Genomic DNA, 20,576 nt, shown 5'->3' with positions numbered 1-20,576 from the left:
TGCCATCAGAAAGAATGGCATAGCCCCATTTGTAAGGAAATGGAAAGACTTAGAAAAAATCATATTAAGTTAAGTAAGCCAGACCAAAAGGAACACGGGCTTAAGGGTTTCCCTCATTTGTAATAATAAATACACAGGTAGGACTCTCCTAGCAGAGGATTACAATAGTGCAAAACCTAGGTACATAAGGTCATATAGGATGAGGCTAAATGAAAGGATCCCCTAATGTGTGATTGTTGTTCTTAATGGACTGTTATTTCTCTCTTTTTTTTTGCCCTTTGGTTAATCTCATATTGTTATTGTATCTGACTTTGTTGGCTGGTATATTGTATATACATATATTTATTTGAAATAGGAAAGGAAAGTGGGAAAATAAGATGATTGGGAGGGGTTGGGGGAGGGATATGAGGACAAAAGCATGAGAAGAAGTATCAATGTGTGAGAAGTAATGCATCTACTACCTGGCGAATATAACTGAAACATTACTGCGACAATAAAAAACACTACAGAAACACAAAAAGAAAGAAAGAAAGAACATGTTGACTTACTACATAGTTACAGCCAAAATTTGGTTCACAATGTAATCCAAGTATGTTATAGGCATGTATGGAAATACTATAATCTTTTTGTATAACCAATGAACATTAAAAATTAGTATAATTGTGTTCATCCAGAAATACTATACCATTTTGCCTGTTTTAAAACTTTATGTAAATGCTATCTTCCTATATATATATATATATATATCCTTTTGCAATACTTTTTATTCTCTTGCTCAACTTGTATTTCAAGTGAATCCAGATACATATCTAGTTAGTGAATGTGGTTTAGTAGTTTATTGTTCATTCTTTCATTACTTCTATATAATATTCATTCTCTGAGAGGTATTTAGGAGGTTTTCTGTCTTTTCCAATTTTTGTGCTATTAGAATAATTTTCCCTAAGTGTCCTTGGCTAGTTGAGATGAAGGTAAGAGCTCCTTATGTGCGATATAACACAAATACTGGAATTGGGACTCAGGGCCTGGTGCTTGCTAGTCAGGCCCCGTATCAGTGGACCATGCCTCCAGGTCTCCTCAACCACCAGCATTTCAAATCTGAAAAGAGAAAGGTAAAAAACAGTTACACAGTAGCTATCTGGGCCATGTATATGCCCCATAGAGACAATATTGATCATAAATGTCATTAGCACATTATATAATTTTATGTAGTGTATAAACCATAAATTTGCATATATGATAGAATATCTTTGATGTCACTATGCATATTTTACTGAGGTTCTCAAGCTTTAGTGGTTACTCTAAGTCCAAAACTATGGTTTAGAAACACGAGACGCTATGTCTCCAAATGAAATAAATCCAAAGAATGTGGGACAGGCTCACACCATGACAGCCTCAAGCTAAGGTTAGAAGACAGTTGTATTGATACATAAGGCCATATAATGTGAAGCTAATTGAAAGGACCTCCAGGATATTGAAACAAAAGTCATATAATGAATGATTGTTGTCCTTAATGTACTATGTTGTCTCTCATCTCCTTTGCTGTCCCTTGGTTATCTCATATTGGTATAGTATCTCACTTTGTTATCTGATATATTGAATTTATTTGTATTTGGATATTTGAAATTTGATAGGGAAGGGGGGAAAACCAAGACGGGTGGGGGGTGTGGGGGGGAGGGAAATGGGTACCAAGACATGTGAAAGGGTATCAATGTATGTGAATTAATGCACCTTCTATCTGGCAAATATCATGTAACCCTTTTACTAATTACAATAAAAAAAATTGAAAAAATAAAATAAAATCTGTGCAGAGGGTACCAAGTGATCAGAGGTACCCTGGAGAGCTCCAGGAGTGCAGGGAACCTGATACCCTCTGACCTAGTCATTTCAACTGGAATGGGGGTTTTGCATGATGTTGTTAGGAAGGAAAAGGGAGGGAGGGAGGGCAGGCAAGGCAGATGACAGGCACCTCTCTTCAGAAAAGTATTATTTCCCAGCTCCACTGCGGCAAAGGAGCTCAAGTGCCCTGGGGTGAGGCATGTGAAATGCCCCACCCACATGAAATGAACCAAGACCACTGTGTTTATGCCTCTGAGTAGCTGGCAGAGGGTCAATTTCTGTAGCAATCTCTTGGAGATTAACAAAAAGCAAGATCTTGGAGCCAAATGGGTTTCATTGCCTTTCACTTAGCTGGGGCCAGTGGCTCTTCTTCCCTCTCATCCTTTTCCTCCCCCTTTTCCCCTTTTGCCCCTTATTATTTTCTGTCATTCTCTGTTATAATTAATACAAACAGAAACACCACAGGCATCTACAATAAAGTATTTGCAGATATTGTATTCTACAAACAAACAAACAGCAGCTACACATTTTTAATTTGTATTTAAAAAATAACCTGAATAGACATTTCTGGAAATAAACACATTCCTCGTCCTGGTAGATGTTGAATTTTCTTTTTGCTTTTATTGGAGCCCAGTTCATCATCATTTCCACACTGCCTTGCACAGAAAGTTCCACCTTTAACTAGTGCTCCTATTTTAGAAACGAAGGGGAATTTCTAGAATCATGGTTTAAAATGGAATTGTGACTGCAGGTATAGGACAGTGTTAGTGTTTTTCTTGCAACACTAAGAATACCAGTATTTGTAAGGAATTGCAAATGGAGAAAAAGGTTTTCAAAATTTACTGCCTTCTAAAGCATGCTCTATCTTAGCAGAGACATTTGTGAATCTTACTCCTAGGCAGACTTGGAAAGTTTCACTACATAAGGGCCATCACTATCCAAATGGATTTCGTGTTTGAACCAAATTTCATATAAGACTTATAGTCATCAGATAGGACTTCTTTTCCCCATTCATCAGTAAATATTTCATTCTGTCTCCCATTATGCTATGTTTCCTTTGTAAGTCTTCTTACCTCTCATTTCTTTCTTTCATTGTATCTTGTATGCTTATCTCCCCCCAGTCATTGTTCATTCTGCTCATTGCATTTACTTATCTACTATTTATTGAGTTGTACAGGACAGGAACTTTTCTCTGCTCTCCTTAATTTACCTTTTACTGTACCATATCATCTATTGATTCAGTCCATGTCTTTATTACAGCTGCTCCCTAAAGCAAATCTCATTTTCTATCCCAACTGTTCACACTATAGGTATATAGTAGGAAAATGCTTTGAACACCCTATGCATTTTCATTTTTATACCTATGTTCTCCTGTAGTGTTACTGCTTCAATTTAACAAAAATTTCTTTTGGAAAAAAGATCTTAATATGTATTCCAGGTGGGCCTTAAATTCATGATCATCCTGTCTCAGCCTCCCAAGTGCTAGACTACTAGGTCTGGCTGTGATTCTAGACTTTTTTTTTCCAATATTGGAATTTGAACTCAAGATTCTCATACACTTGTGAAGCAAACATTTTACTGCTTGAACCATTTTTTGGCCTCCTTCCTGTGTAACACAGATCAAAGATACGTGCTACCACCCCTACTTGCTTGTTGAGATGGTGAGTCTTAATAACTTTTCACTAGGGTTGTCACAAACCTTAACACCCCCTCCTCGCCCCGATCTCTTCCTTCTGAGTAGCTTGCATTACAAGTGTGAGTGACCATATCTGGTCTCACTTATTTTTGCCAATCCTGGGGCTTGAACTCAGGGCCTGAGCACTGTTCTCGGGCTTTCTCAAGGCTAGAGCTCTACCATCTGAGCCATAGCACCACTTCCAGCTTTTTCTATGTATGTGGTACCAAAGAATCAAACCTGGGTCTTCGTTAGGCAAGCACTCTACCACTAGGCCAACCCCTGGCTCCCTCACTTGATATTTTTGTAGCAAAGATTCATCCACTAAGATGATTCTTATCCTTAAATGTCTTGGTAAAGACTCACTTCCTGTATAGTTCTGAGGATGACTCTAGTTCACTTATTCCCAGACTTTTAGATTTTGTAATGTCAACATTTACAGTTTTGGGTTCAAATGTAAGGTTCCCTTTTTACCCCCTTATATCATCAAGTGAGACTAAATGCTAGCACCTACCATTATTGTTGCTTATGAAAAAGAAAGGCTTTTAAAACATATCAATAGGAAATTCATAATCTGAGGATACCGGTTAGGAAAACACATTCATTTCAATTCTTTTAATTCATGGCTGTTAGAGATGTTAGAGGAGAGTCAGAAGTGCTCGACACTCATCCAGTGAGGCCATCAGCAGTGGTCTTAGCACTCTCTTGCTACATCAGGCCTCATGTGAAGTACCTTACTGTACCAATTCACTTAAGTCATAGATTACATTTCCTCTATAGACAAGTAAGAAGGCTTAGGAATTTAAGTCAGATCTTTAAGGGGACAGAGCTAGCAAGTAGTAAAGTTACTATCCACACCCAGGTCCATGTAATTTCTAGGCCAGTGCAATAAAAATTGTGCACCATGGTGCCTCTCAAATATATAAAATATGGAAGACTTGATTTTCTGCAAGATGAACAGGCAACTTGCAGAGCTGGACTTATCACCACTGGAGTTTGCTCCAGGGATTCTCAACATGACACTGTTGACATGTTAGGCTGTACACAGCTGTTTGCTACAATGTTTACCTTGTACATTGTAGACATTTAATGGTACCATGGCCTCCCACCAGATGCTACAAGTGCTGTCTCCAGAATTACAATAAAAAATGTACCCAAACGTTGTTACATGTCACTGAAGGCGAACACTGCCTTCACTTGAGAACCCCTAGTATAATTCAGTGCTGGCATACAGGCACATCTACAGGCAACCTTACATAAACTAGCAGGGATTTAGAAGTGCAGCACCAGGCACCACCATGTTTTCTGTTTGCAGCTCTGTAAAATGCTTCAATAAACAGTAACACTGTCTTTTGATTCAAACACTGTTTAAAATACCCCTTGAAACTACATTTTTTTAAAGAACTTTAGCTTGTGTGAGAAAAGAATTTTATTTTGATGGTTATGAGAAGAAAGTTCCAGAAACGTATTTGAAACTAAAAAAAAATAATCATTAAATCTCTCACAAGGCTATGATGCAAATGAAATAAAAATATTCAGGAAATAAGTGACACTATCCAGTTGAAAAGACTTCCTCCTGTTATAATACAACCAGTAGCAAGATCGAAAAGTCTCTCAAGATTTAATATAGCAGGCAGGGAGACATCAAATGGAACCTGGGGGAAAAAACACATAAGCATTTGTGAAATGTTTTGTTTTAAACTGCTGACTGATGTAAAATTCTCAAAATACTAAATACAACTTTCATCTAATCATTTTGTGTGGCTGTGTGTGCCTGAAATCAGGGCCTTGTGTTCTCACTCAGCTTTCTCACTCATGGTTGGTGCTCTACCACTTGAGCCATCCACTTCCAGCTTTTTGCTGGTCAACTAAAGAAAAGGTGAGAATTTGTCATTGAGTTGCCTTTGAACCTTGATCCTCCAATCTCAACCTCATAAGTTTCTAGGATTCTAAGTATAACCATTAGAGCACAGATCATATGACTATTTTATACCAAAGTTAACTTTTGTAACTAAAGCAAGTTTGATAACTTTATATTCCCATATGCTATTTGATATAACATATTAATGTCTCTACAATATGGACTATGTAATCTTCATACATGGCTTGTGAGCGTGGGACTTTTGGCTCTTTTTAAACACTTGCTTTCCTTTACAGAATGGCCAGATGACATTTTGGTCTGTGTCACCTTCATTTTGAGTCTGTCTACAGTCATAGGTAAAGCATCGCTAAATTATGTGTCGAGATTTCTTTCTTTCATTCTTTCTTTCTTTTTTTTTTTTTTTTGTGGGTCATGGGGCTTGACCTCTGGCCTGGGCTCTGTCCCTGAGCATTTCAGCTCAAGGCTGCTCCCCTACCACTTAGCCAAGCCCCACTTCCCATTTTTCTAGAGGTTAATTGGAGATAAGATTCTCAGGTCCTTTTGTACCTGGGCTGACTTTGAACCTTGATTCTCAGATCTCAGCCTCCTGAGCAGCTAGGATTACAGACATGAGCCACGGCGTGCCTAGCTATGTGTTAGGATTTCTTTTTTGTTGTTGTTATTATTTTTATTTATTTATTTTTTGTAATGTATAGAGAGGTTACAGTTATATTGGCCAGATAGTAGTTGCATTACTTTTCACACATTGATACCCCTTCTCAAGTTTTTGTTCCCATTGAAATAGCAAAGGGAAAGTGGGAAAACAAGATGATTGGGAGGGGGTGGGGAGAAGGAAATGGGGAAATGGAAATGTATCTAGATTTCTATGTCTGAAAAAGATCTTGAGTTGTCATGACCAAGGACCAAGCATTGGTGCATCCAAATTTATCCTGAGCAGGCTAAAATTTAGAAAATAAGAACTGCTTTTGTGGTCTTAACTTGGTTACTTAATTGGAGGAAAGCGAAATGGAACAAAAATGAGGAACAAAGAAATGGAACAAAAATTCCTTTCATCAGCAAAGGAATGTTTCCTGGGGACCTGTTTCATGCTCATCCAGATACTCTTAATAATGAATGAGCAGCTACCATGTAAAATGCCACAGTAAATTCACTTCTTCTGGGTCTGAAAACTACAGACAAGTTTTATTAATTTCTTACCTACTCAAGAAATAACCATCTCTACACATGGAAGCTGGTTTTTGGTAACTTTTTCTGCACTTCCTTAAACTAAAAAAGCCAAACAAATAGCATATTACAGTGCTTTCTGGAACTTCAAACAATATAGTGGCAAGTAAATAAAAAGTAACATCTCACTTCTTTGCTCAACCCAAACTTAACTGATGTTTCCAGTTTGGTAGGATTCTTCCACGTGGCTCTAGTTTTTCTTTTGCAAATAGAAGTATTTCCAGTATTTTCTTATTCAAATAACAACATGAAAGAGAAATTTCTCCTTAATTAATTCAGGAAGGCAGAATGCCAGCACAGAGTATGTGAGTTTGCAAGCATTCTAAAGTAATACAGATAGATTGAAATTCTGACTTCACAACACGCCAGCTCTTTGAAGGGCAGAATATCTGATCTGTTTATACCTTAACTGCCTCATCCATAACATAGACATGATAATGGTTCCTGTATCATGTTGTCCTTACAAAGACTGAGTCTATTCAAATAAAACAAAGTTTATCATACCATGACTATATATTATGGTCAATATAATTAACTATCTTTTCTGTAGCTGGTTTTTATTTGGCTAATTCCACTGTGTTGATGCAACTGTTTTTAAAACATTTTTATAACATGTATCTGTACAAAGGGGATTCACTGTGACATTTACATTCATACATGCAACATATCCCATCAAATTCACTCTCTCCATGTCAACCCCTCATGCCTACTTCTTACAACAATTCCAATAGATTTTGATTTTCTGTTTACATAAAGATTTCTATCCACTGGCCCTTACCACTTTTGCAGGTATCCGTTTCCTCACAGAGCCTGTTTCACTTTCCTGTCATTTTTAAGTGTACGTTAATTGTTCAAAGGAATTTGGTATTTCATCCCAAACACATCCTTCGATGGATACATAATAGTTAATTGTTTAAGTATTTCCTGGTTTAGTTGCTCATTTTCCAGAGATTTTTTCCCCTTATGTACATTTTTGGGTGTAGCAGCTCTTAAGTTCTATATTAAGTCCTAAAGTTGTTTTTTAGTCAAAGGGGATTTATCTTTTTTCTTTTTTATGTCAGATGGGTAATGTGCACATGTCATAACAAGGTCACACAAGCATGTGAAAACCTAATCATCATGCCTATGATCTGAAAAAGGATCTTATCTTTTACATTTTAACATTTACTGCCAGAATTATTTTCCCAATAGGTTCTGGAAATTAACATTTCAGCCAGAAATATGTGAGGGCTTCCTCTAAACCCAAGTTGCACTTTATAGAGTTATAAACCTTGATTATTGCTATTTTTGCTATTTCATTACCATTTTTTATTTTTAAAAGGGCAACATTTAGTGATCTAATACTGGTTTATTAGTTTGTTAATAAGTTCTATGTGCTTAGCATGATTACTTTGTATCTCGTCACTATTTACCGGCACTGAACATGCATCTATTTTATAGCGATGACACGCCAAATGCCCAATTCAAATCACTTTAGCATATGATTTTCAAAGCAGCACACAAAAATATCATTAGTATGAAGGAATATGTATTGTATTATATCTCTTATTATACAATCCTTCCAATAGTAAAGATAGGAATAGCTTTTCAAATCTAAGTTAATTTTATTTAACGTAAGAGTTCCCTTTACAACATAATTTATATTCTACATAAAATAAAGCACTTGGACTTCTGAACCTTGTCCATGAATCTCTGGAAGCAAGTGGCCATTTGTCAAAGGGTGAAGATTAATTGTTGAGATTGTTTATGGAGGTCACAAGTAGAACAGCAGTGGTCACTCGAAGCCACTAGCTTATGTTTGTCCTCAAGAAAAAAACAAATTAGTCTAAGCTTTTCCCCCACCTTTCTAGATACTCTGGGCATCTCAATACCCTCCCTTTGATAGATAAGTCAAGTGCTTGTATCTGTATCATGCTAAAACACAAAATTCTATCTTTTCTTATTGTTGGGCACATTTTTAGGTAAGTCTTGACTGAATTATGGCAAATAGAGAGTTGAGAAAAGTACAAAACTTTATACATTAAGGGTTTAAAATTAATATATTCATGTAACTATTACCCACATTAAGAAATAAAACATATGCACAAAAGTAGGGTATACTAGGCCATTGGGTAATACTTATCTCTAAGCCAATTCTATCCATGTTTTTTTCTTTCTTCAGAGAGCAGGAGCAGTAGAAGGAGATTGAACTCAGGGCCCTGCCTTTGCTAGGCAAGCACTCTACCATTTGAGTCATGCCTGAAGACCAACTGTCTTTCTAAGTTATATTCAGTTTTTCCATATCCTCACAAAATTTGACAAATTTCACCTTAAGATTTTGACCAGTCTGATGTGTTTTGTGTCCAGATATCTCTTTTTTATTTTTGCTAGTCCTGGGCCTTGAACTCAGGGCTTGAGCATTGTCCTTGGGCTTTCTCAAGGCTAGAACTCTACCCTTGGAGCCACAGCACCATTTTTTGGCTTTTTTCTAGGTATATGGTACTGAGGAATCAAACCCAGGTCTTCGTGCATGTTAATCAAGCACTCTACCACTAGGCTAAACTCCCAGCCCGTGTCCAGATATCTCTTTATGTTTTAATTCACTGCCCCAACCACTAATAATTTTATACTTATGGTATAGGTCTGTTTGATGAAGTTCAGGTATTTGTCCTACTTTTACTGATATATACAGACAAATTTGCTATACTTTAAGGAATAGTCATTTGCTAGGACTATTTACCTCTAAATCAATTTGGAATCTTCTTTATATATTCTATAAATTAACAGTTGAGAAGTATCGCTTTTCCATACCGATACTCGAATGATCTAGACTCACATATTGAAAAGATTGTTTCTTGCCAGCTGCACTGAAGAAGCCACCTTGGTCATAAATCATGGGACTGTGTGGACAGTAGTCCCTTTCCAGACTCGAGTCATATGGTTACAGAATACAGACTGTGAATTATCTAGATTCAATTCTGTTTGTAATTCTGCCTTATTGTTACTTTCCAATAAGACTTTGAAAACTAGAAATTCACCAGCCTTTTTTTTCCTGAATGATCCTAGCCATTCTAAGTCCTTTATTCATCCATGTAAATTTTCTAACACTATTGTAACAAGTCTTAAAATGTTCATTTCTAATTATCACTTCTGCTATATAAAAATAAAATTTACATTTACCTTATAATTGTATATAGCAACATTGTTAAATGCACTTCTATATCCTAAGAGTTTATCTGAAAACTATTTTGGGTTTTCTACGTGTGAGTAATGACAACTTAATTTCCCCCTTTCTCATACACCTGTGCCATTTTAAATTTCTTCCTATATTTCACTGTCTAAAAACTTCCATAAATTGTAAAGTAATGATAGACATCATTAACTTATTATTAACTGGCTTTTCAATTCAGGGGGAAGGAGGTAAATTTATTCATGAATAGTACTGTTCTACCACAGCTGTATCTTTATTTTTACTTATATCCTGCATTACAGTTGTCAAGTTTATTCCCAGGCTTTTATAATTTTGCCAAATTATGAATACAGGGTTGTAAATTTTTATCCTTTCTTCCCAAGTACTGAGTGGGGCTTTAACTTAAGAGCCTCAACCTCATTTCGTTTGCTTATTAACAGCTGACACTCTTGACCCATGCCTCCAGCATGGATTTTTGTTAGTCAATTGGAGATAGAGTCTCACACATTTTTCTTTTGGGATTGCTCTGAACCACCATATTCCAAGTTTCGGAGTCCTTAGTAGCTAGGACTACAGGAATGAGCCACTGGCACCTGTCTTAAATTTCCGTTTTAAATGGTTTTTCACTAGAATTAGGAAATCATCAAAAATGTTGATTTATAACATAAAGGTCTTGTCAACTATTAAGAATAAAAAGCCATTATAATCAAAATTATGAAGGCCAGTATTTTAAGTGCTAAATTCAGTAAAAATATTAGATTTGTTTCTTCACCAAAGTGTATAGTTATAAATATTAACACACATGAATATGAAATTGGGAAGTCAAAAGATACATGCTTCTCCAAGGTGTACAATATTGTAAAAATAAGATCTGGGCCATGAGTTTGGCCTAGAGTTAGAGTGCTTGCCTAGCATGCACAAAACCTAGGTTCGATTCCTTGGTACCACATACATAAAAAAGCGGGAAATGGCGCTGTGTCTCAAGTGGTAGAGCTCTAGCCTTGAGAAAGTCCAAGGACGGTGTTCAAGCCCTGAGTTCAAGCCCTAAGACTGCAGAACTTCAAAGAAATTTGTAAGGCTTCAAATATATCTAAAAGGACTTAGCAGGTTCATGGATACCCAAACTTTCCCAACCTCAGCTTTTGGAAATGTTGTGGAAAATGTAGGGTATTCATAGAGAATTTCTAATTGAAGTGAAAATTTTCATATTGAAGTTTGTAGAAAGATATGACTTGAAGGGAGGCCTAGGTTCTCAATCTTCTTCCTGCCCCTCTTTAATCACCTTCTCATACTCGAGAGGGGAGAATGTTCCTAGAGGTGAGCAAATAGCGTGACTAATATCAGTGATGCTGGAAATGTATGAGGTTTGTTATATCATGAACAAGAAGAGAAGCATCTGGAAATATGGCATAAGAATTAAATTAAATTGTTATACACTGGCTCACACTGTTCCATAGTTAACCACTGAATTAAACAGTCATGCCTCTCATGACTCCCACATGGAGCCACACAGAGCACCACTGGAAAACGTAAGTTTCTTCCCCAGCTCAAGCTCTTAACCCTCCCTAGGAAGAAAAAGAGGCTGGACTCTGTTTTTCCCTTCAGGTGTGTACCTCCCATGACCTAAAGGCCTCCCAATATCCCTAACCCTTCCAAAGGCTCTGCCACCTATCAAATAGCACCAGTCTGGGGTCCTATACCACATAGATCACTTAGGACCATATAAAATCCAAAATGTAGCACCAGAAAATGGAAGCACCAAGAAATGAAAAACCCGATTGATCGTGAATAGTTATTACTAGCAGTGGTTTCAACCTTATTTCTTAGAATTTTGAAGTGTCTCAAGAAACTAGTAAATATACTAGCTTATTTGTGCATGTAGAAGAGGAAACATCATATACATTTCACCCACTCACAATATAAAATACCTTGTACCATATAACCCATAGTTCAACAATCACATTTTCTTTTCACCTCCACTATAATAGTTCATTTACAAATGGAAAAGTCTTTTTCTCTCAGGAAAAAAAAACAGAAAGAAAGAAAAAGAAAAGAAACTAGTTTCCTACAATATAAAAATGTCTGTCAACTATTTGCAAGTATAAAGGTTTCTATAAAATACAAAGCTTTAAAATCAGTTGCTGAAAAATAAAGGTAAAGTGAAATGTAATCAAGTTTAAATATTGTATTCAAATTTACATTTTCACTCTCCTTAGAAAATGAAAAATCAAGTTTTATATCATATTATATAAGCATTTCTGTTCTCTATCCAAGAAGCCATTGCTTTTACTCCTCATCCCAACCACATATTATAAGAACCACCAGGCCTGAACTTGCATCTAATCCAGCATTCATGCATCATCTATTTTCTTGTTAGATTGCTAATTATGTAACTCTTGCTTCCTGGTCTACTTAGAACTTTTGATATTTTTAAAGGACTTCTCCTTGATTGGGTCCCTTTATTCGTCTTTGTGTGCTGAAAATACCTTTCTGGAACAAAAAAAGATGTTCTCTTTGCCCAATAAGATGTCATACAGCAAAGGTTCTTTCTTCCCTAGGCCTTGGAGTCTCAAGAAGTCAGAATAAACCTGGGTATATATAAACTAGACTATTCAGACTTCCTTGAAGAATTGTTTTCTTAACAAATTTTGTATAAAACTGTTAATCTCGGGCTGGGAGTTTGGCCTAGTGGTAGAGTGCTTGCCTAGCATGCACTAAGACCCAGGTTCGATTCCTCGGTATGACATACATAGCAAAAAAGGCCGATGTGGTGCTAAGGCTCAAGTGGTAGAGTGCTAGCCTTGAGAAAGTCCAAGGACAGCGCTCAAGCCCTGAGCCCAAGCCCAGGACTGGCAAAAAAAAAAAAAAGTTAATCTCCATGTAACACCTTCAACTCCACTACTTTTCATAAAGTAGAGCAGTAGAGCTTCTTGCCTGTTTACTGTGGGTTATGAAGGCCTATACATGCAAAACAAGTGTGCAAGAGGGAAAGGGGTTTAGCTGAGGGTACCAAGATCACAAATAGTCACTAGCTGAAACTCTGCTTTTGTTTGCATGGTGCTAGGTTTCACTGTTATGCAGTCTTCCAACACCAAACACTAAAATGCTTCATCACCAGCTGGGTGGCCAACAGTTCATTTCAATTCTGACATCAACTGACCAGAGTTACCATGGACCCACAGGTTAAGGGCGCAGTCCTGTAAGACTTCCTTCACTTCAGATGTCAGTCACAAATGGGACGCCTGCAGTACTGGCTTCTTCCTCCCTGGCCAACTACAAATTTGAGAGCTCCCATGGCTCTCCCTTTGAGTTGAATGATTCAATAGAATTCAGGAAATAATTTTATTTATGACTATCAGTTTATATACATACAGGAAGAGATACATATAGAGGGAACAATTCACACTTGTGAGAAAAAGGGAGAGGAACATCTTCCATGCCCTCTGCAGGTACCACTTTCCAGCACATCTGTGCCTCTTCCTGGAAGCACCCCCAAATTATGGAGGCTTCAGTACATAGGCATGGTTACTTTGCATGATTAGCTATTCATATGCTGAAGTTATAGCTCAATGGTAAGAGGTGGCAATAGTGATGACTAAGGAAGAATCTATTCTTAGACAATACACCATTTAAACTAGTTCCTTGCATAACTGCTTTCTTTCTCCACTACATCTTATTTTTAGTTTTTAATTTTCTTGTTATTTGCTAATTTTTTTTATAAATGTTACTTTTAAAAAAAATTAATAGGAAAAGACTCCTGGAATCTCACCAATATGACCATTTGATCTACTATTGCACAAAAATCACTTTCTATCATATTTATTTTATTAACACAAAAATTAGAGTGATGAAAAGATAATTTCATTCTCAGAAAAGTGTGAAATTTCCTCAGCTTCAGTAAGTTATATGAAAGCCCTTCTCACCTTCCTAAGAGTTGAGAGTTAGAGTAGGAGAAGAGTATCTATGGTTGCTGGCAGAGGGATGCTCTACAACATACAAATACAGTGGGACTAAAGACATTTAGTTCTTTCCATCTAGAACTTTTATGATATGGGTCACTAGTAATTCATGATAACAGTTCTTAGGTAGGCTAGTACTATACTATCTTTTCTCCTTGGATATTTCTGTTTTCTCCATTCTAGAAAAATGAACTCAATTTAACATTAACTTCAGAGAAGGATGATATATGATGAAAAGGTAGAAAACATGATAGAATAACCCATATGTGAGAATACTGGGTGAAAAATTCTACTTAGCTTCTTACCTTGTGACTATTAAATTATTTCTCATTCCCTCATCTCCTTCTCTTCTTAAGGCTATAAATCTATCCATAGCACAAAATTTGCTCACAGTAGTTCAGATCCTATTGTAAGAATTGGCACACAACTATTTTGATTGGTGAAAAATGTGACCACCCACTCTTTATTTTGTCATCTAATATTTATAATCAATGAAAAGGTGCTGAGAGAAGAAAAATGAAGTTTCAGAGTAGGTGCTCAATGAAACCTCAATGAATTAAGAAAAATCTTATCTGAGGACTTACTGGTAGTTTATGACTGTAATCCTAGCTATCCCAGTTCAAAGCCATAGGAGACTCTTATCTCCAAATAACTACCAAAACAGTTGGAAATGGAGCTGTGGCTCAAGTTGTAGAGCATTACCCTTGAGCATAAAAGCTCAGGGAGAATGCCCAGGCCCCAGGAGCAGAGCGCGCGCGCGCGCGCGCGCACACACACACACACACACACACACACACACACACACACACACACACACACACAGAAAAGAAAAAGGAAAAAAAAGAAAACTCAGATATTTATATGGCATTCCTTTTGTGTGAGGAAAATTATTGGAAAAGATGAGCACAAGTAATAAAATCTTCATTTCAATAGAATCTACTTTTCATGCAGAAACTCATAAAATACAGCATTGGCAAATAACCTTTAGCTCTCTAATGGCTTTCAAAACCCCAAACAAGTTCAAATCCAGGCCAAATTTTAATAAACTCTTTCAATATTCCCCTATTTGATTAAATTCCTTTCCCTTCTTTTTACTATTTTCAGTCTTTTATTCTCTCTAGGCCGACAAAATCGTACATCATTTCTTTAATATTGCTTCTTAAATTTGAATGAATATACACTCATTTGCTAAACTTTTTCCCCTCTTTTCTCTTCAGAAAGCCTTTTCAGAGGTAGGAAAAGCAATAGAATTCCTTGCTATATTACCAAGGATAATCTGGAACCAAAGCTACTTACCAAAAACATTAACTGCCAACAACAAAACAGAACAGAACAGAACCAAGAAAGAAATGCAGTGATTTTATTTGAGCTCAACTTTACTCAGAAATTCCCCATGGAAGCCCCACATTTTCCACAAAATTTTCCAAATCTGAAGCTGCCAAAGTATGGATGCCCCAGGGTGCTACAGAGTCCATTGAAGACTTAGCTGGAGAAAGAAGTCAGGTGGGAGTGAGATAGTGCAAAGCAGGAGAGTTTCAGAGAGCCCTGGACTGGCCAGTGACTGGCAGGCACTACAGGAGAGAACTCAGAGGATAAGTGGTTGCTAGAGGAAAGAGGCAGTGGGAGTGGGGAGAAGTATATTGTGAGTTGCCGTCTACTTGGGTGTACATTTTGGCCCTAACACTGAATAGCTCAGACATGGCTTCAATGTAGAAAATGTTTATCAGAGTAGCTGTCCTAAATAGAAACAGAAATCTGAAGCCTCCTGTTTAATTTCAGAATGTACTTAAATGGTAGTTTACTGTTGCTGCTGTAACAAAGTTCCCATAAAATTAGTGATTTACAACATGAATTGATCTTTTTATATAGTCCTGGAGGGTAAGAAATCTGAAATCAGCTTAACTGGGCTAACATCATACTATCGGCTACGATGGTACCTTTTTGAGGATTAAAGGGCTATGGACTCTGAACTCTTTAAGGGGCAGAGAAGAGAGGCAGGGATCCCTATTTCCCTTATCTTTAGCCCCATTTTCTACTTTAAAAGTTGTTAACATGTTTCACCACTTCAGTCTCTGCGATCATCAAATCTCCCTTCTGCTCCCTCTTACCAAGAGACATGATGATATTTAAGGTTGCTCTGAATAATGCAAAATAATCTTTCCATCACTATATCCTTAACTTAGTTACTACAAAATGACCTTTACTATAGCAGATAACAGATTCAGGGGATTACATTGGGTGCTTCTCTGGAGTGCTATTTTTCAGCCTACAATGTGTGATTAAATAAGATATTTATACTTTATCTTCTGAACCGAATTTGGATAATGTTAAGTTATTGTATAATATCTATTTAAAAATCCACGGTATTCCTACAGAGATCTATAGAGCCAAAATTTATTAGTGTTTGCTTCTCTATGTGCTCTATATCACACACTTTCATATTAGATGGAGCAAGAATTGTGGAAAACACTCAAAGATGGCACTTAGAAATTATCACCCAGAATAGAAGGATGTCTTTCAGAATAGGAGGAAAGCATATAGCAATGACATACATATCACTGAAAATCAGCAAGTGCAAATCATAACTGTGCTATGATACCAGGATGTATAGCACCCCATATACAACTGTCTCAGAGAATTCTGCAGCCCAATCAATCTTCTGCCATGGTTTCTTTGATGGTTAAGTAGTACAGATAACACCATTGAGAATTGTGGCAGAGGTGTCTAATCTTCACTAGATATAAAAACAAATAAACAAATCCTTATGGCTCTGTGATTTGTGGCTTGTTAACATGGCATAGTCTGCTCTTACATTCTGGCAAATCTATCTGTCCCCCACCCCTACTACCACCACTGCTTTTCTGAAGTCAGGAAATTCCATCAGAGTAAGAGTTTAACTCCACTTAAAGGTCATGGCTTTGAATCTCAGCAAAGTTAGAGGACAAAATGCTGTAGTTAGGTATATCCTGTAGCTGGGTTCCCTCCTGAGGGGCTCTGTGGGTTTTGTCTGTGCACTTTTGACCTGAGAAACACAAATGAAAACTGGAGTTCTAACAACACTTGGCATTTCTTGATGCTTTTTCATGAGAGAGCTCACTGGGCTTAACTTCTGGCAACTAGGAAACAGAGGTTCTTTTTTAGAGCAAATGCTCTATAAAGAACTGAAGTTCAAATTTTGTTCCAGGGACTTTGTTGCTTAGGATCAAAGTGTGTTGGGCTTTGTTAGTGAGCAGCTCCCACTGCAGCAGCAAAGCAAAGGGCAGACCTTATGTGCAGAATGTGGAAAGAAAACCTGCTCATGCTGACTTCTCTATTCACGTCAGAACACACACCACAAGCAGCTGCAAATCCTTCTTATAAGGCAGCCAACAATGAATGGCTATTTCTCATAGAAAAGTCTAACAGTGTGTGCAATTTACAGATAGTTCACAGCCATTATTCATTTAACTCTTTTTAGTACTTCTAACGAGAAAGATTAGGCTTTGCCAATTAATGAAGGGTTGTGGGGAAGAAAGGGAAAGAAATGAAGAGTAATAAAAAGAGGAAGAGACATGAGGCTAAGACAAGGAGTAGGATGATGCCTTTCAGTCAGTGTGAATTTGATACATTCTGTGTGTCTTATCAAACACCTGGGTCAATAATTCTCTTGCTGAAGTCAAAGGTATCAATTCTCATGAAGGTTTTATCATGGAAAGAATAGTTTTGACAGATGCCAGTGACTCATGAATATGCATCCTAGTTACGAGAGAGGTTCATGGTTCAAGGCCAGTCTAAGTGGAAGTTAGTAAGACTCCTTTTATTTATTTATTTATTTATTTATTTATTTAGGTTGGTTATGGGACTTGAACTCTGGGCCTTGGTGCTGTCCCTGAGCTCTTCAGCTCAAGGCTACCGCCCTACCCCTTGAGCCACAGCTCCACTAAGACTCCTTATTAATGAAGAACTGCACAAGATGACACATGCCTGTTATCCTAGCTATGGGGAAGTCTAAACTAGGTGGATTTTACCAAGGCACATGACCTAGCAGGAAGGAGACCCTAACTCAAACCTAATAAACAAAACTCAAGTCTTGAGGCATGGCATAGTGGTAAGAACACCTGCCTGGAAAATGTGAAGCCTTGAGTTCAAACCCCAGTATCAAAGGGGGGGGGTAGTCTAATAACTCTATGTGAAATAATGCTAAATAAATAAAGCTCAACTTCAAAATGTTATATAGTGTATAACTCTTTTTATGTAACATTCTTTTTTTCATATATTTTAATTGTAATTAATAGAAGGGTTAAATTACATTCGCCAGATGGAAGGTGCATTACTTCACATACATTGATACCCTTTCTCATGTATTGGTCCCCATTTCCCTCCTCCCCACCCCCACCCTCATCTTGTTTTCCCCCCTTTCCTATCTGATTTCAAATAACCAAATACGCATATATCCAATATATCAGATAACAAAGTGAAATACTGTAATAATATGAGATAACCAAGGCACAGCAAAAGAGATGAGAGATAACATAGTACATTAAGGATAATAATCACTCATTATATGGCTTTTGTTTCTATATCCTAGAGGTCCTTTCATTTAGCGTCATACTGTATGGCCTTATGTATCTAGGTTTTGCTCTGTTGCAAATCTCTGCTAGAAGAGTCTAAAGTTTCTACTGATGATGGCAAATGAGGGAAACCATTGAGCCTATGTAACATTCTTGAAATGACAAAACTGACTGACAGCTTTCAGAGGTCAGGGAGGAGATGGATAAGAAAGGAAGTATGTCTGGCTATCCCCAATGGATAATAAGAATGCTTTTGAGTTTTGAGTGTGTCAATGTCAAGATGCTGGTCATCATGACTGTGGGGCATGTCACATCAAGGGTAAAAGGCCTACCTCGTGGCCCAGTGCTCACTTCCTGGTTTTGGAGATCCAACCTGCCTGGCTCCTGGTTGGGAGGTTTGGTTGTGGTTTGTGATGCAAAATAAGCCTACCTGGAACCCATGGATTGGCCCTGCCACCCTCTCTGACAGCACCTACCTCCCCCTGTCCTGCCTACTTCTATGTTAATAGATTCCTGCATCTTACTTTAGCCCCTGGTATCTTCCCATTAAAAGAGTTTGCCTTGACATTCTCCCTGTCGCCTCTGTGTCTTCCTCTGCAGAGGGAGGGCTGGGTGAAGGCAGCCAGCCGGCCCTATCCTTTCTATCCTTTCTCGGCCTCGTCTTAGTCCGGGTGAGTTCTCCTTGCCCTTCCTGCTGGTCAGGAGGCAAAGAGTGCTAAAAACCCCGACAATGACTAGTTTGGAAGACAGCATCATTGGTGAAAAGTAGGTAGAGGAAATACTGAATTTCTACAACCCCCTCACCCAAAAACTTTCTGATTTACTTCCAATATCTACATACGAATCCTTAGTTAATTTTAAAACCATGGTTGAAAAATAATATGACCATTAATCAGTAGAAACCTTGGGCTCTCCTAGCAGAGATTTACAATAGAACAAAACCTAGATACATAAGGCCATATAGGGTGATGCTAAATGAAAGGACATCCAGGATATAGAAACAAAAGCCATATAATGAATGATTGCTGTCCCTAATGTACTATATTATCTCTCATCTCTTTTTCTGTCCCTTGGTTATCTCATATTGTTACAGTATTTCACCTTATTATCTGATATATTGTATATATGTGTATTTGGTTATTTGAAATCAGATAGAGGCGGGAGTGGGGAGGAGGGGAATGGGGACCAAGACATGAGAAAGGGTTTCAATGTATGTGAAGTAATGCACCCTCTATCTGGGAAATATAATGTAACCCTACTATTAATTACAATAAAAATATATGGAAAAAAAGAAAAATAATATGACCACAAAAAGATGACCACAATATACTGAATATCTCCCACAGAAATTGTACTGCCATTGTACTGAGTTAAATATTGTTTCTACAGCAATCCCATGTGAGAGTAGCTGTAACACTATAGATAAGAAAATGAAGCCTAGAGAAGTATAATAACTTGTTCTTGGTTAAACACCAATAGATGATAGAAGCAGGATTTGATTTTTTGCGTGTGTCACTAAGATCATTGCTTCTGAAACTTTCAGCACATTTTAATTGTAGGGAGTCCTTCAAGGATCAATAAATTGTTTGCAAGGGCAGAATTAGAACTAGAACTTGGGCCAAATGCTCTTCCAATACACTGTTGTAACCACAAAGTATTGAGAATAGGATATGCTGCCATTTGCTACCTATGATGCAGGCACAATAACTGACAACTTCTAAAACAGTCTGTGTCCAAAGGTAACAAAGAAAATGATTCATTTATGCTCTATTATTTTTTGTGTGTTTTGTCTAAATTTAAAGAGCACGTTAAGAGAATTTTCAAAGGCTTGCCAATTGATTCAGCTCTACGAGGCAAAATAGCAAACCAAATGAAGAAAATATAACACAATATTTCACTCAAGTCTTAGTAGAAGAGAGGAATGAAGAGATTTAATAACGACAATTCAGCCAATTCTTCTGAAGTTACACAGGGTTACTAAACTTTCAGGAAATTGGTTTTTGGGGTTTCCTTTTTGTTGTTGCTTTTGTTTTTGGAGATTGATGCACAGTTTTATCCAAAATGAATTCAGGCTTGTTTTATCAAGTAGCATGCCCACACTTCTCGTTACTTTTATAGGAAATAAAAAAATTTCAGGTTCATGATGATATCATGGTTTAAATTATATCCAAGTATCATGATAGCCACAGACTGCATATATCTCATGAAAGTGAGACTGGTACATTGAGCACAAACAACAAAGACTTAGTTCCTTGATGAATGAGAGCATATTTCACCTTGA

At 37.2% G+C, this 20,576-nt stretch overlaps 1 protein-coding gene and 1 pseudogene across 4 annotated transcripts in view; both read right to left on the bottom strand.

Moving 5' to 3' along the window:
- Positions 1-899: 899 nt before the first annotated feature.
- The window catches only part of Cfap54 (cilia and flagella associated protein 54), a 270,425-nt gene continuing 250,748 nt past the window's right edge, over positions 900-20,576 (bottom strand). For 3 of the 4 annotated variants that reach the window (XM_090328444.1, XM_090328445.1, XM_090328447.1), the window contains one exon: positions 4,829-5,166. In XM_090328444.1, the coding sequence (XP_090184570.1) occupies positions 5,047-5,166 (120 nt within the window). In that variant the 3' untranslated portion in view covers positions 4,829-5,046. Of the gene's footprint in view, positions 1,096-4,828; positions 5,167-20,576 lie in introns of those variants that run through there. The other variant, XM_090328446.1, reaches the window with a different exon arrangement.
- LOC150067384 (small nucleolar RNA U13) lies at positions 7,673-7,759 on the bottom strand (annotated as a pseudogene).

Source organism: Megascapheus bottae, chromosome 2 (genome assembly GCF_031878675.1).
Source record: "Megascapheus bottae isolate mThoBot1 chromosome 2, mThoBot2.hap1, whole genome shotgun sequence".
Taxonomy (NCBI): domain Eukaryota; kingdom Metazoa; phylum Chordata; class Mammalia; order Rodentia; family Geomyidae; genus Megascapheus; species Megascapheus bottae.
This window is presented reverse-complemented; position numbering and strand designations above follow the sequence as displayed.